This window comes from Lasiodiplodia theobromae (assembly GCF_012971845.1).
Source record: "Lasiodiplodia theobromae strain AM2As chromosome Unknown scaffold_45, whole genome shotgun sequence".
In the NCBI taxonomy this organism is placed as follows: Eukaryota; Fungi; Ascomycota; class Dothideomycetes; order Botryosphaeriales; family Botryosphaeriaceae; genus Lasiodiplodia; species Lasiodiplodia theobromae.
Window position 1 is genome coordinate 255,135 of NW_023336525.1, and position 12,986 is coordinate 268,120.

At 56.8% G+C, this 12,986-nt stretch overlaps 2 protein-coding genes across 2 annotated transcripts; both read right to left on the reverse strand.

Moving 5' to 3' along the window:
* Window positions 1-5,594: 5,594 nt before the first annotated feature.
* LTHEOB_11186 (uncharacterized protein) lies at window positions 5,595-6,926 on the reverse strand (the record flags this gene model as incomplete). The annotated part of the gene is made up of 4 exons (XM_035507914.1): window positions 5,595-6,051; window positions 6,105-6,329; window positions 6,382-6,562; window positions 6,614-6,926. The coding sequence occupies 4 exons, from the start codon at window positions 6,924-6,926 to the stop codon at window positions 5,595-5,597; spliced, it is 1,176 nt and encodes a 391-aa protein (XP_035366762.1).
* A 3,516-nt stretch (window positions 6,927-10,442) lies between these two features.
* On the reverse strand, window positions 10,443-12,571 carry LTHEOB_11187 (Monooxygenase FAD-binding protein; the record flags this gene model as incomplete). Its single annotated transcript, XM_035507915.1, has 4 exons — window positions 10,443-11,508; window positions 11,565-12,132; window positions 12,272-12,352; window positions 12,406-12,571. 4 exons carry the CDS (start codon window positions 12,569-12,571, stop codon window positions 10,443-10,445), a joined length of 1,881 nt encoding a protein of 626 aa, XP_035366763.1.
* Window positions 12,572-12,986: the final 415 nt, after the last annotated feature.

Below are 12,986 nucleotides of genomic sequence, written 5' to 3' on the forward strand. Positions count from 1 at the left end.
GTTTGAGCGAGGCTTCGCCCTGCCGCGGTGCTAGAAAAGACATATCTTGGTTCTAGAATCATTGGTGTAGATCTACGTTCGAAACTGAAGCTTCTTGGTAGAAGTGCTCATCTGGTTCCTCCTTCAAGAGAAGCAGTCAATCTTCATCTCTGGGGACCGATCACCGTCCAACGCGTATTCACTCGTAGGGTCGCTGCAATTTGGAAAACCGAATGGCATCGCCGCTTTCTCCTTTGCTGTTGCCCCTCTAAACCCGAATACAGGGGAAGAGAGTATTGAAGGCAGGATCTCGGCGTAAGGCTTATTGAGAGGTATCAGCCATGCACATTCCTTTTGGAAGAGAGAGTTTTTTTGAGCGGAGGCAAATAAGGTTTCATAATGGGCTACAAGTTAATGGCGGAGAGCATCGTAGTTGGCAATTTTTCCAATCTATGAAAATGGAAATCTTTCTCCTGATGCATCTGACAGCGCTATTCAAAGACTGGAACGAAGAAGATGATCTTGTAATCTTGAAAGAATGCTTAGTGCATGCCCGCTGAGGCGCTGATGAACAAACTGGCAGATTCAGAAGCACCTTTGCTGCAGAAGCCACATTCGCGTAGCAACTTTTCGCCTCGTTGGATGGATCCAAGATCAGGTCTCAGCGCGTCTGGCTCGAAGGAAGCTCAAAGGAAGCTCAAAGTTTACCCACAACAAGATTAGTTTTGATAGTGATGCTCCTTCCCTTAGAGCGCATCAGCTATGAACGGTTCCAATGGACTTTCCCGTGAAGGAATTTGCTGGACTGAGATGATGTTCGAGGATGAGGAAGCTTTGATGCTATGTTTGATGAATCTCCGACGCTTGTGCCCCTCCTTGTGGCATTAGTTAGCACTTCAACTCTGCTTGGCGCTCCGGATGAAGGGAACAATGCTGGTGACAGCAGCCCCTGAGTTGGGGCCCAACCACGCCTCCTCTCACTAGCGACATTGTTGTGACGAGGGTGGGGGCAGCGAGCAGGGTGGTCTTGTCATGACTGGAGTCTGAGACTGAGGCTGAAGAGATGGATCAAGGGTGATGTTGATGGTGGTTTATTCCATGACACGCTTCTCACACGATGAGGCGGTGGTGCTGACTCCTCCCCTTTTCCTTCTTCTTTGGATACGAGTTCTTCGCCCCCGCTCCTGACTCTTTGACACGAGATCGGCGATGGTGAATGCCTTTTGGCCGGCGACGCCCTCTTTTCTATCTATTTGCGGCTGATGCACGGGCAAGGCTGTGGCGAAAAAACTAATGGGCCTACGGCATGTCATTTTGTGGAGATGGTGGTCCGGTGCAGACGGCATGGCCGTCGAGGCGCTGCGTATACCGGTAGCGCTGATTCGTCCGAATTTTTTGTTCGGAGAGCCCACTTGGCATTGCGCACGTGGAGAAGAAAAATCAGAAACTACGCAGAACAGTGGGGATGGACGGGACAGCTGAGCTCTTGGCTCGGCATGTATCTGTAGTTTCTCTGCCGTCTTTTGCTCTCGGTGTTTGTCTTATCACCGGATTTTTCTCTTGCTGAAGACTCTTTCTCCTGCAGTGTTGGCCAATTTTCCGCCTCCCCGTCCTAGTGCGTCCTTCCCCGCCTCGAGGACGCTGCACAAAGCCATCTAGGATTGCATATCTAGAGGGCTGAGTGAATTACAGGGCTTAGTGGGAGGGATTATCGGGAGGAAGGCCAGTTCATGCAAGACGGGCGCAAGACGCTGACTGACGTGAGGAATTCCCCGACAGGTTGCTTCTAGAACATGTGGAGGCGTGGACGACGCGCATTAGTGGCGCGTCATGTGCGGAGCTGAAAGACGGATGAGGAGAAGCAACGAGAGGTTTTCGCGTGACAGCTGTAGGGCTGATTTCGCTTTTTATGAAACAGGTAGGAAGCTAGCGTGGCTGAAGGAATGGACACGTTTTGTACATCCATGGGTGCAGGTGCATGTGCACGTGTGCATGCGAAGAGTTCATGCAAGGGCAAGCAGAAGTGGGGGGGATTAATTTGCACAGGGCTCTGCTACTGCAGGCACGGGTCGGACAAGTCGGGCGGCGGCTTCCCGTGCAGTGCTGCACCTCGGCACACGTGGATCAGCCCTGACGAAAAGACGTTGCAGGTGGCGGTGGAAGAGAAGACGAGAACAAGCGAATGTCGCACAGTAACGATGATTGGCCTGGTGCGGTGCGTGTTACCCGATTGGGTAAGAGAGAGAGGTTAGGTGGTTTGAGAACGCGAGGGTCTCCCAGCGGCTCGTCCTGCGGTGCGCGCGTAATGCATGTCGTGGAACGCGGGTGGGATCCCGTTAGCTGAGCTTTTAGCAGGACACGTGATGGCTTTGCAACACCTGAAGTGTGGCGGATGATAGTTCCAGCCAGTGAATGTCGCTCGGGGCTGAAGCCGGCTCCGGGCCTAACGAAAGTCTCATTGCGCTGAAGCAGCCGGCAGAGTTTGTCTGTGTGGTAGGGTGGCAACGGTCCACAGAATCGGCGTTTAGAAAGCGTCATGGCGACTATCTCTTCGTCGACGACGTCTTGTGTTGTTGAAGAAGTGCACACCCCTGTCCGTGATCGGAGAGGATCGACCAGGATGCTAGGGGCTCCCCACATCAGTGCGCGAGATTAACGAACACGAGTCAAGATCTTGTCTCCACCCATTTTCGCTGTCTCCGCGAAACGGCACTATCGCACTCTCGGCCTCGTGTTATCGCGTCGCTCCCGGCTTGGCCAACAGTGAAAACGTTTTCTCGCGTGCTCACCACGTGGCGCGAGAAGCAGCTACAGCAATAGCAAAAGTCAAAGCGAAACTAGCAGGTCGAAGAAGGGATGAAGTGCAGTGCAGAGGATGTAGGGTCCAGCACCATGGATCTAACGGCTTCCTTCCCCGTCAAATACCCGCGCCTCCCGGTGCTCCGTCGGCCTTGCTCATAACAACAATAATGCAACCCTGCGATTCCAGAAGATCCTCGCCACTGCTTCGCCGCCCCACACTCGACCTGCGGCAATAGGCGGATCCCGCCGTGTCACGGTGCGGTCTGAGCTGCTTCGTCCTTTAATGCCAGGCCGGTCCTCCTTTTGCTTGTTTGCTCAGCTTCGCTCGGCCGTGCAAAATCTGCTTGAGCGCGCGTCGTCATCGAGGAAAGCGGTGTGCGTAATAGCTTATTTTTGGGTGCACCTGTCTATTCGAGAAATTGCCAAGCTCGTTGCGCGACATTGCCCAACGACGATTGCGATTGCGACCAAAGCTTCGCCATATGGAAATTTGCCGGAAATCCAGTGGCCCAAAGAAGATTGCGACTTCTCTCTCGCTGCGGCTTGCATGAGTCGCGAGTGGGCGGGGCTGAGTCCGGTCCAAGGGATAGGAGGAGGGGTTCCCTAGTCGCGGAAGCTACGGGGAATTGCGGGATGGGAGAAGGGCGACAGTGCTGATTCGACGGATCCAAGATTTGCACACTACCCGCGCAAGATTGGGCAAAATAAGCGACGGGAAGGGCGGGTACGTGTGCTGGGGTGTTTGTGTGCGCAGAGGATGCTGATGAGACACTGCTGATGAGACACTGCTGACGAGATGCTCCAATTCGCCCTCGCTCGACGAGTTGCGGGAGCAGGGCGGTCAAGCAAGCGCCGTGCCGATCTACCTACGCGGAGGAAGGTTTCCCTGTCAAGGAAAAGAAACTCAGAAGTGAGGGGTGGATCTCACAGAAGCGATAAGCTTGATGTGTTGTCAAGATATGATCGGCACTGAGTATCCCTCTGCCTGGGACCCTACCCTGTAACCACCTCACCGGTGACGAGATACCCCGTAGAAAATCAAAAGAAAAAAATGGTTCGGACCAACGAGCTGGCGAAGAAAGGACCAAGATCTCGGGGGGTTCCCCTTGGCATGACTAGCCGCAATCTCGTCTATCTATCACTCGTCATCGGCTAGCATTGCGCTCTCGCCGGTCAACGTCAATCTTTCTCCGCTTCTCGACTGTCGCTCCGAGGCGCTGCAGCCAGAGAGACAACAGTGGTGGCTGACAAGCGGGGCTGACTATGCAAAGAAGCAGTAGCCTGGTATCCACCCTCGTCGATCCACGAACTGAGCTGTTCCCGTCCCTCGCTTGCCCGGTTCGGACGGCGCTTTCCACCAGAAGACTCATAGAAGTCGACAGCCGTCATCGCCAGGGCCAAGCCGCTCGCTTCCGCTCCAAGCCCATGGTTCGCACACCTGGCTTGAGCCAAAGAAATGCGAAACCGACCTACGGGCCGCCCTGTCGGCCTGTCATCTTGTCGTCTTGTCATGCTTCACTGTCAATCTGGATACAAGATTACTGATGTAACCATGCAGACAGCCGCGGCGTGAATCAAGCTAGCTAGCCCAATGGCTGGCTGACAGGGCCAGCGGGCGGTTGGCTGGCTGCGCATGCGCACGCGCATGCACTCGACTTAGTTTTGCGCCGCCTCCCCCCTCCCCGTTCGGCGCATTGTTGTTCTGGTCTCTCTCTAGCGCATGCGCCGCGCCCGCCACCCCTCGTGCTCAACCGGTTTCCGTAACGAAAGAAAAAAAATTAAAAACGGACCGGCGTCACGCTAGACTCAGCGGGCTTCTAGGCCCCGGGCAGCCCGCGGTCGCCACCTTGGTCCGGATTTCTTCTCTTCCCTTATTCCCCGTGCTAAGTCGGCAGCGAAGTACGCCAGGTACCATTCGGCATTGGAGAACGGATCACTAGGCAGATTCCTCGGAAGTTGTAGACTTTATTCCTTAGTGCTGACGCGCTGGAATTTCCATTTTCCCCCCGAGCCCGAGAGACAGAGTTCGTAAGTCAAGTGGCGCAAGACTGGACGGCCCGTAAATTTTTCCTCTTATTCATGGTAAGCCAGTGCTTGTACGGTTGGTAGCGGACGTTGCAGGGCAGTTCCCTGGCACGCAGCTGAGCACGGAGAGAGAAGGCGTGCGTGCGTATACGCCCTATGCCCTGTGCCTGCCGCCTATGCTCGTTTTGGCCTGTTTTGCCGGTGAAGCGCGCGCGCACATACCTATGGTTCGTGAGTCTTTCCATTGTCTGTGTGCATCCGCGCGCCTGTCGGTGCCTGGGCGTCCTGGTAGCACCTGCTTTCCCTCCGTCACTAGTGATGGGAACTTCTTCGGCCCTGTCGATCTCCTCGTCGGCCCTGCCCGGAGAGGCTTGTGGAATTGCATCTGTGTCGCGTGCCATACTTGCAAAGGATTGGACAGTGGTGCTTCAGTTCCATGTAATGGTAGTCTTGATGTCTTTTGCTGGTCTATGTACAGCCCTTGGCATATGTATGTACAGTCCTTTGCAGGTTTTTCGGTTCTTGAAAGATTAGGTATAAAGAGTAGAAGGAGGTATCGAGTAGACAAATGAAAAAATGAAATAGTGAGAATTACAGAATAAAAGACTCATGCCGCCCATATGGTATATCCAACGTGAAGATAAAAGGCTCTTCTTATGTGTCGTCAATCAAAGAAATGCGCCGTAGCCCAGGGCCAAATATTCAGCCCTCATGCAGTCGTTCGTGCGCCATGGAGAAGAAGTAATCATCTAAACCGCCCCTTTTGCGAAAATCGATCTCTCTCTCATCTAGTGATGCTGATTCGTAGTCGAGATTTTCGTCTTGTAAACTGCGTTACCGGTCCAAGGATCTTGCACCAGCTGGCTCTCGTCATCCGCATCCGCTCCTGTTGTGGAGCCGCCTTCGTCCTTGGTGCTGGAGTTGGACAGCTGGTCCACGTCGTGGATCGCGCCCTTCATGTCGGGGTTTGGCATGCTGCGAATCACAACTTCCTGCGTCTTCTGGATACCCTCGCCTTCGAACTCGAATCTCGAATCGGAGCGGCCGTGACCGCTGGAAAGCTCCATGGCTGTGTGCTGCGTGCCCTTGCCGCTGCTGCCATTGGCGTAGACGAACTCGTGGTGGACGCCCGCAGCGTTGCCACGCTTGGCGGCGGCGGAGATGGCGATCTTGCGGATAAGGCTGGCCATGGTCAACTCAATGTTGAGCTTGACCAGGTAAGCGAGCGGATGGAACTGGATGTAACTGTTCGCCAATCAGCAAGTGTGTCGAGCGCGACGGGCCAAGTGAATACGTACACGAACGAGTTGGGAATCGACATGGCGGCGATAATCATGACGTCCATGAGAAGCGAGATGAAAATGATGCGGACGTTGAACTTGAGCAGCGAGCTGTACTTCTGCAGACCGTTGGACACGAGGTTCTTGCGCACGGATTTGATGAAGTAGGCGTTGAGGACGGCGTCCATGATCAGATAGATGACCTTCTCAATGCGATCCCAAATTTCGTTGATGTGGATGTAGCTGCCGGGTGTTAGCGATGCGAAGGTCAAAGGGTAGAGTAGGGGCAGCGTACGTGTCGTTGATCTGCAGACGAGCGGGGATCCAGATGTTGAAGACACTGATGTTGATGAGAGTGACGAGGACGGCGGTGCCAATCATGATGTTTCGTGCCTTCTCCTTGTTCATGGAGATGACGCGGACACGGTTGATAATGACCTGAAGCAGAAGCTGGACCTGGATACACCACCAGAAGACTTGGAACGGTCAGCGGGCGAACGAAGGACGAAAGTGACGCGAACACGTACGGATGGTCATGTAGAAGGCGAAACTGGGATGGAGCAACCGCAGCATAAAGGCCCAACATTCAGCACCCATCAATAACGAGACCAGGAGCTCCAGCCATATCAGCCAGATGTATGCCGATTTCCATGGGTTGCGGGCCTGCTTGGTCTGCTTGTAGCCCTGCCATGCGCAAATTCCGCCCCAGACAACGGTCAAGGCCCACACTGCTGTTGCTGCTGCGAAGTCGCCCTTGTTGATCATCTCAGGCACGTAGTTGGGAGAGATGTACGGGCCCACGGGCCCGGGGAGGTCCTCCCTGCTCCAAGAGATGCCCATTGTTGCGCAAGTCGAGGAAAGGTAAAAGAATGTGAGAGATAGGGAACGACTGCACGCAGGGCGGATCGGCAGTGCGGAGGGCGAGAGACAGGGCTTCACGAGTCGCAGTGATGCGCAGGGTGGAGCAGACAGAGGGACTATATCTCGTGGGAATGGGAGGTCCAAGGCTTGGGCAAAGCATGGAACGCTAACAGCAGCCGCGTTGGCTTCAGCAATTAGCTTTCAGGCCATGATTCATGAGCCAGGCACTGGAGAACGATCCTGGGCGACCGGGGAGGCTGAGGCGCGGGGACTCGAGCGTTCAGTAACTAGCGGGCACGCCGCAGACGCCCCCAAGCGTGGGCCACGGCCCAAACAGGCGGCCGCCACGAGGCCGGAGCGATCTGCGGATCTGCCATAGGCAAGACGGCGCTGGATGAGGGTCCTCTGCTCGCTAGCGGTTCGCAAAGGGAAAGCCTGGGAGATCATCGGCAACGGGGCCTGAAACCAGAGGCCAGAATTTGCGATTGGGCAGTCAGCCTCAGGGATACGAAGGGCCGATTGCTGCTGAGCAGAGGCGGGGCGGCGCGGAGGCGTCAGGCGGCCGGAAGCGGCAGCATGCTGCTGTCGCACCTGTGTGCGGGTGCCGCGGAAGCATTGCGGACGCCATGCCGCCGAGGCTGGAGCAGCGGCGCCGGCTGCAGTGGTGGTGATAGTCGTGGTGGTGGTGGTGGTGGGCGAGGCGGGTCGCGGGCCAGACAGAGGACTCGATGCCGGGCGGGTGTTCGGGCGCGTGGGCGGCGCTGGCTGACCACCACGTGCGCACAGAGTCGAGGTGTGGCTGACGGAGTGATGAGAAGGAAGTCAGTCCGGTCGATCGGATTTGCAGACCAACGCTCGCCAGTCTCGGGCCGGCCTGGCGATCGCTGCCGCCGCGACTCGCATCTCCACGGCCGCCCTGGTCTTCTCCGCGCCGCAGCCCCACCCGGCACGAACATCGCTGACCACCCCTGCGGCTCCGCCATCAACTCCCAGAGCACTATCGCCATCCACACCTCACGCGCGACACCATGCCTCCGCAGACGCGGCGATGCATCTGCCTGCCCTCGCATCACCACGCCGCGCTGGCCCACCTCTTTTCGCCGCTCGCACCGCAGATATGGCCCGCTGAAGCAATTTCTCCAACGGTGTTCGAGTCGGCTCGGCGCTAGACGCGCCGTCGCTGCACCGACGTTCTGTCCTGCTCCAATGCGGCCCAGAACAACGGGTACCTCGAGAAGCAGTTTGCCCGCGGCTCCGCGGGCCACGAGGGTCTGCCGAACCGGCGCTGAAGATCCAAGCCACCTTCCACCCATTCACACGCTCTACTCTCCGAATCCCGGCCATCCGCGTCACTCTCCCATTGGCGACCCCTATTAGCCACAGCGTCACGCCCGGGAAGGCCTCGAAAAATGCTGCCGCGATCCGCGTCGCCTCCAGCCCTCCGTGATCTCCGCCTCTGGACCTGATCCTGCCCCTTTCACATGTGCTGGAGTCAAATCTGCGAAATACCTGCTTGCTGTGATCTTCAATATCTGCGAGAATCCTTCGCCCCGTTGCAATCCATGGCCCGCTGCACACGGCTCGGCACCCGGTAGATGCTACGTCACGGCCCCGCCAAAGTACCTGCTGTACACGCACTCGACGACCTTTTGCAAATCTCCAAATTTTTCCACTAAAGAAATATTCTTTTTGATAACCAAGTGGAGCTGAAGCTTCGGTCAAGCTTCCCTGGCTCTTCTTTTGGGTCATGGCTCCACTTTACTACTGGACTAGGATCGACATCTGTGCCCGGGCCCAGCAGTCTCTCTCATTTAGTGGAGGGCCTGGCGACGAGAAGGAGAAATGTCTCATCGTGACCCTGCTCCACCTTCTCCTGAACAAGTAAAGAACCTTGTTCAGGACGATTGTGTAGCGAGATGTTACGCTGCCAGTCCTGTCTTCTTAGTCAACGGGCTGTTGAGCAATTTCCCGCCGAGCTTGGGCAACTATGCAGCCTGCATCACCCTCTAATTGCCACCGACCTCAGGGTCTTCCAGTATACGACTGATTGACTGTCAAATGCAATCAGGTAATGAGTACGGATGAGACAAGCCAAATGCGGGGAACCATGCACCTTTTACTGGGGCAGGCCCCTGCTTCCGTGTGTGGGTGGCCTCCGCCAGGAACCGATTTCACAAACCCTGTCCTGCAATGGACTGGCAAGCTGACTCGAGCCAGTAGGATGGCTTTCCGGGTCTCACAGCTGCGGAGCTTCTCCGTCAACTTCTGTCACACTTAAGCTGTCAAGCGGGAGCGACTCAGTTCCAACCTCGATTTGTTGACCGAACCATTTTTCAGCAGTTCGTACACACGTACATTTCTAGCGATAATCTTTTCTTACACCTCTCATCTTCTTAACGATTGTCCACGACACACTATGGTTGCTCCCAACTATGTATTTAGATCCTCGTGTCTCTGTGACACCTTCACATGCCACACGTCCCGACCTGGGTCTCGGCGCAGATCAAGCAATCGTGACACAACAAGTCGACGGTTGGATTGAGAAGAAATCTTCAATATTTAGGTTGAAACAACCCCCCGTTCTCTTAGGCCTCGCTTCTGCAGTCAGCAACTGTCAGGGCGAGACAAGGATATACTCCACACCCCCCATTCACTTGAATGAAACAGCCGTTCGACTCATGTATGCGGTACAGAATGTTCATCGCCGTCTATTTTTTGCAGTGAGTCAGGCTCCTGCAGTTATCAAGTTGCCTTTTCCTCACTTCCTAATGGTTGATTGTCTGGCGCGGATGTGTAGGCGGGGGACTCGGAGCCCGATCGAATCGCAGGGAATACGGGAACTACTCCATACTGCTCGTCTCCTCGCCTGACCAGACATCGTAAACTTGAGCCAGCTCAATGGACAACAATCCGGCATTGCTGGATGGATGGGTCGATTGGGCACTGGCTCGCCACATCCCCCCCTTTTCCCCGATCGATATCGCAACATATGACTAACTACTGATGTCTGAACGAGGGCATTGCTTTCAGTATAGAGACCTATCGCTCACCGTTTTCTCAGTATTACCAAGCAACCCTCTTCGGCACTGAGGCAATACGTATAGCCACACAATATGAGAATGGGAGGATAGATCAAGTCGCGGTAGACTATGCGCCACTGCATTAAACCTGCAACCGCTCGCATGCTGCTTTTCCTCCAAGAGGAATTCGTCCAGACGAAGAACTTTGAAAATTCATTCTCCGTTTGGTCATCCGCTGAGATGGCATCACACGGGTTGTGGCATTAGAAAGGCCTTGATCTTGTTGAAAGGGGGGCAGTCCCAAATGCCGCCTAGTTGCAATACTTTCAAGCGTCACCATGGTCCAAAGCCCAACATATAGCTAACGTATCATATCTTTTGTTCTTCTTCAAAGAGAATAAGTACGCTTACACGAAGAACGGAGGAAAAAAAAAACAACTCGTTCCGAAAACAGCGCATCGCACACGCACACCACTCACGCCCTCGCCAACACCCTCCTCATGACGCGTCCCAACCTCTCCACCTCCTCATCCCCACCGCCGCTCACCCCGTCCGCCCTCCACGCGACGAACCGATCCGGCCGGACGAGCACGCAGCCGTCCTCGCCGACGCCGCGCACGCGCGCCCACTCGAAGTACGGGTCCTCGAACTCGCAGCCGTAGCCGACGGTCACGACGCGTATCCGCACGTCGCCGGGCAGGGCCGCCTCAGCACTCTCGGCCGCACGGCGCCACGTGTCGCCGCCGCCGACGCCGGTGAAGAGGGTGAAGCGGCCGCGGCCGGCGAGGTCGACGGTGGAGACGAGGCCGTCGGGCACGGCGCGGCTGAGCCAGACGTGCGGCAGGCGGCGGCCGGGGTAGGTGCTGGGCACGTAGAAGAGCTCCGTGTCGACGGCCGGATCCTGGAGGCCGTCGTCGCCGGTGACGCCCTCGTCGGTGATGACGGCGGGCGAGGACGAATAAGACTGGTTCATCTCGATGCCGAGGGCGTGGAACTCGCGGCCGGTGGCGGCGACGGCGGCCTGGAAGCGGCGGCGGCGCTCGTTACCGGCGGGCGTGGAGGCCTCGAGCTCGGCGATGGCGGCGGCGCGTTCTTGCGGGGTGGGCAGGACGAGCCCCAACGCGTCCCAGACGTTGAAGTGCTCGCGGAAGCCGTCGTTGGCGCGCGTCACGACGCCCTTGCCGACGGGCTGGCGCTCGGCCGAGTACGAGTCCAGCAAGCCGGCTCCGGCGCGCCCCTGCAGCACGTACGCCACCTTCCACGCCAGGTTGAAGGCGTCTTGGATGCACGTGTTGGAGCCGAGCCCGTTGAAGGGCGGGTGCCGGTGCACCGCGTCGCCGAGGCAGAAGACGTTGCCGGCCGAGTACGACTCGGCGTACGTCTCGTTGATGTACCACTTGGAGATGTTGATGATGGATGCCGGCGTCGAGTCGCCGATGATCTCGTGGACGCGGGCGAGGTACTCTGCTTCTGTCGCCTTCTCGGCGGCGTCACCTGCGGCAGGGTCCGGGAGCAGGATGAACATCCATTCAGTCCACGGCCTGGATGTCGACTATTAGTTCCACTTTTTGTGGGGAGAGACGGGGTTCTTGCTTACTTGACCATGCGCACGATGGCTTGCCATGCGAAAGCCGGATGCTCCTTTTCCGGCTGGAAGACCCAGTGCAGGTTGCCCGGCCGCGACTCCATCAGATGAGACAGATCAGTCTTCACCAGCACGTTGATGGCGAGTCCCTGCTGCGGCTTCTTGACCAGCGGCAGGTCCAGCTGCTGCTGCACGCGTGACCGCGCGCCGTCGGCACCGAACAGGAAGCGCGACTTGACGGCGTAGGTGCCGCCCGTCAGCCGGTCGCGCAGCGTCGTCACGACGTGGGTGCCCTCGTCGACGAAGCTGACGAACTCGGTGTCGAAGCGGCACGTGATGCCGTTGAGGGCGGCGTGCCGGACGAGCACGGGCTCGAGCAGCGTCTGCGGGAGGTCGACATGCTTGCACGGGCTGGCACGCTCGTAGTCGCCCTTGCGAGCCGGGTCATTGCCCCAGGAGTAGATGCGGGCGTACTCGCGTCCAGCCATGGTGTAGCACCACCGTGTGTGCATCATGAATTTCTCATTCTTGGTGCTGAGGTTGTGGATCGAGTCCTCCAGACCGATGTCCCGAAGGCATTCTGGTTGGTTCCAGTCAGCAAAATGATCCCTTTTGAGGCTTTGCACGAGGTCGAAAAGATGCTTGTGTTTGTTCTAGTACGTCGAATATATCTCCGAGGATTCCGCAGAGGAGATACCCTACGACTGAAAGTCACTTACCCAAAGCAGCGGCATTGGTAATATGAGCCCGCGGCGTATCTGCATTCGTCGGCGCTCTACTGACCATCAAACCCTTGATGCCTGCGAACGGACGATATCAGCAGTGGCCGGAGTGGAGAGATATGTCTGCTTACCGTGTGATGCGAGGAAACACGCCAACGCGGCGCCTGCCGGGCCCGCACCAATGATGAGCGTCTCAACTTCAATCTGCACATCAGGCGTCTTGACACCGCTCGGCGTGGAAGATCCGCTCGAGCCGCTGGCGCCGTTGCCCGAATCCGCGTGTGCCGACTCTACCATTGTGTTTTTGGTGGTTGAAGATGGGTGAGGGAGGAGAGATGGCGGTGTAGAGGGGAATAGACGGCTGCTGCTTACGCTTACTTTGATGCACTTATAGGCGCCGTCTTGCTTCTTGACGTCGGCCTCGCACGTCCCTCGATTCTCCGTTTTAACTGCCCCGCACTAAGCAAAGAGAGGTTTCGTCTCGGCCGTGGACACGACTCAGCTTAGAAGCACGTCGTTCTTGAGCGTATGAGCAGGTCGAAGGAGGCGTTTCCGGAGCGCGTCGGATTTGCGGAATAAGCTTCACTGTCGAAAGCTTGTCGGCGACGAGGCAGTCGCAAGTCCGACGGACTTGGTCGTGTGTTGTTCCGTTCCATTGGCCAATTCGTCGTGGAGCTGTCGATGAGGGATGCTTACTCAGTGATTAGGAATG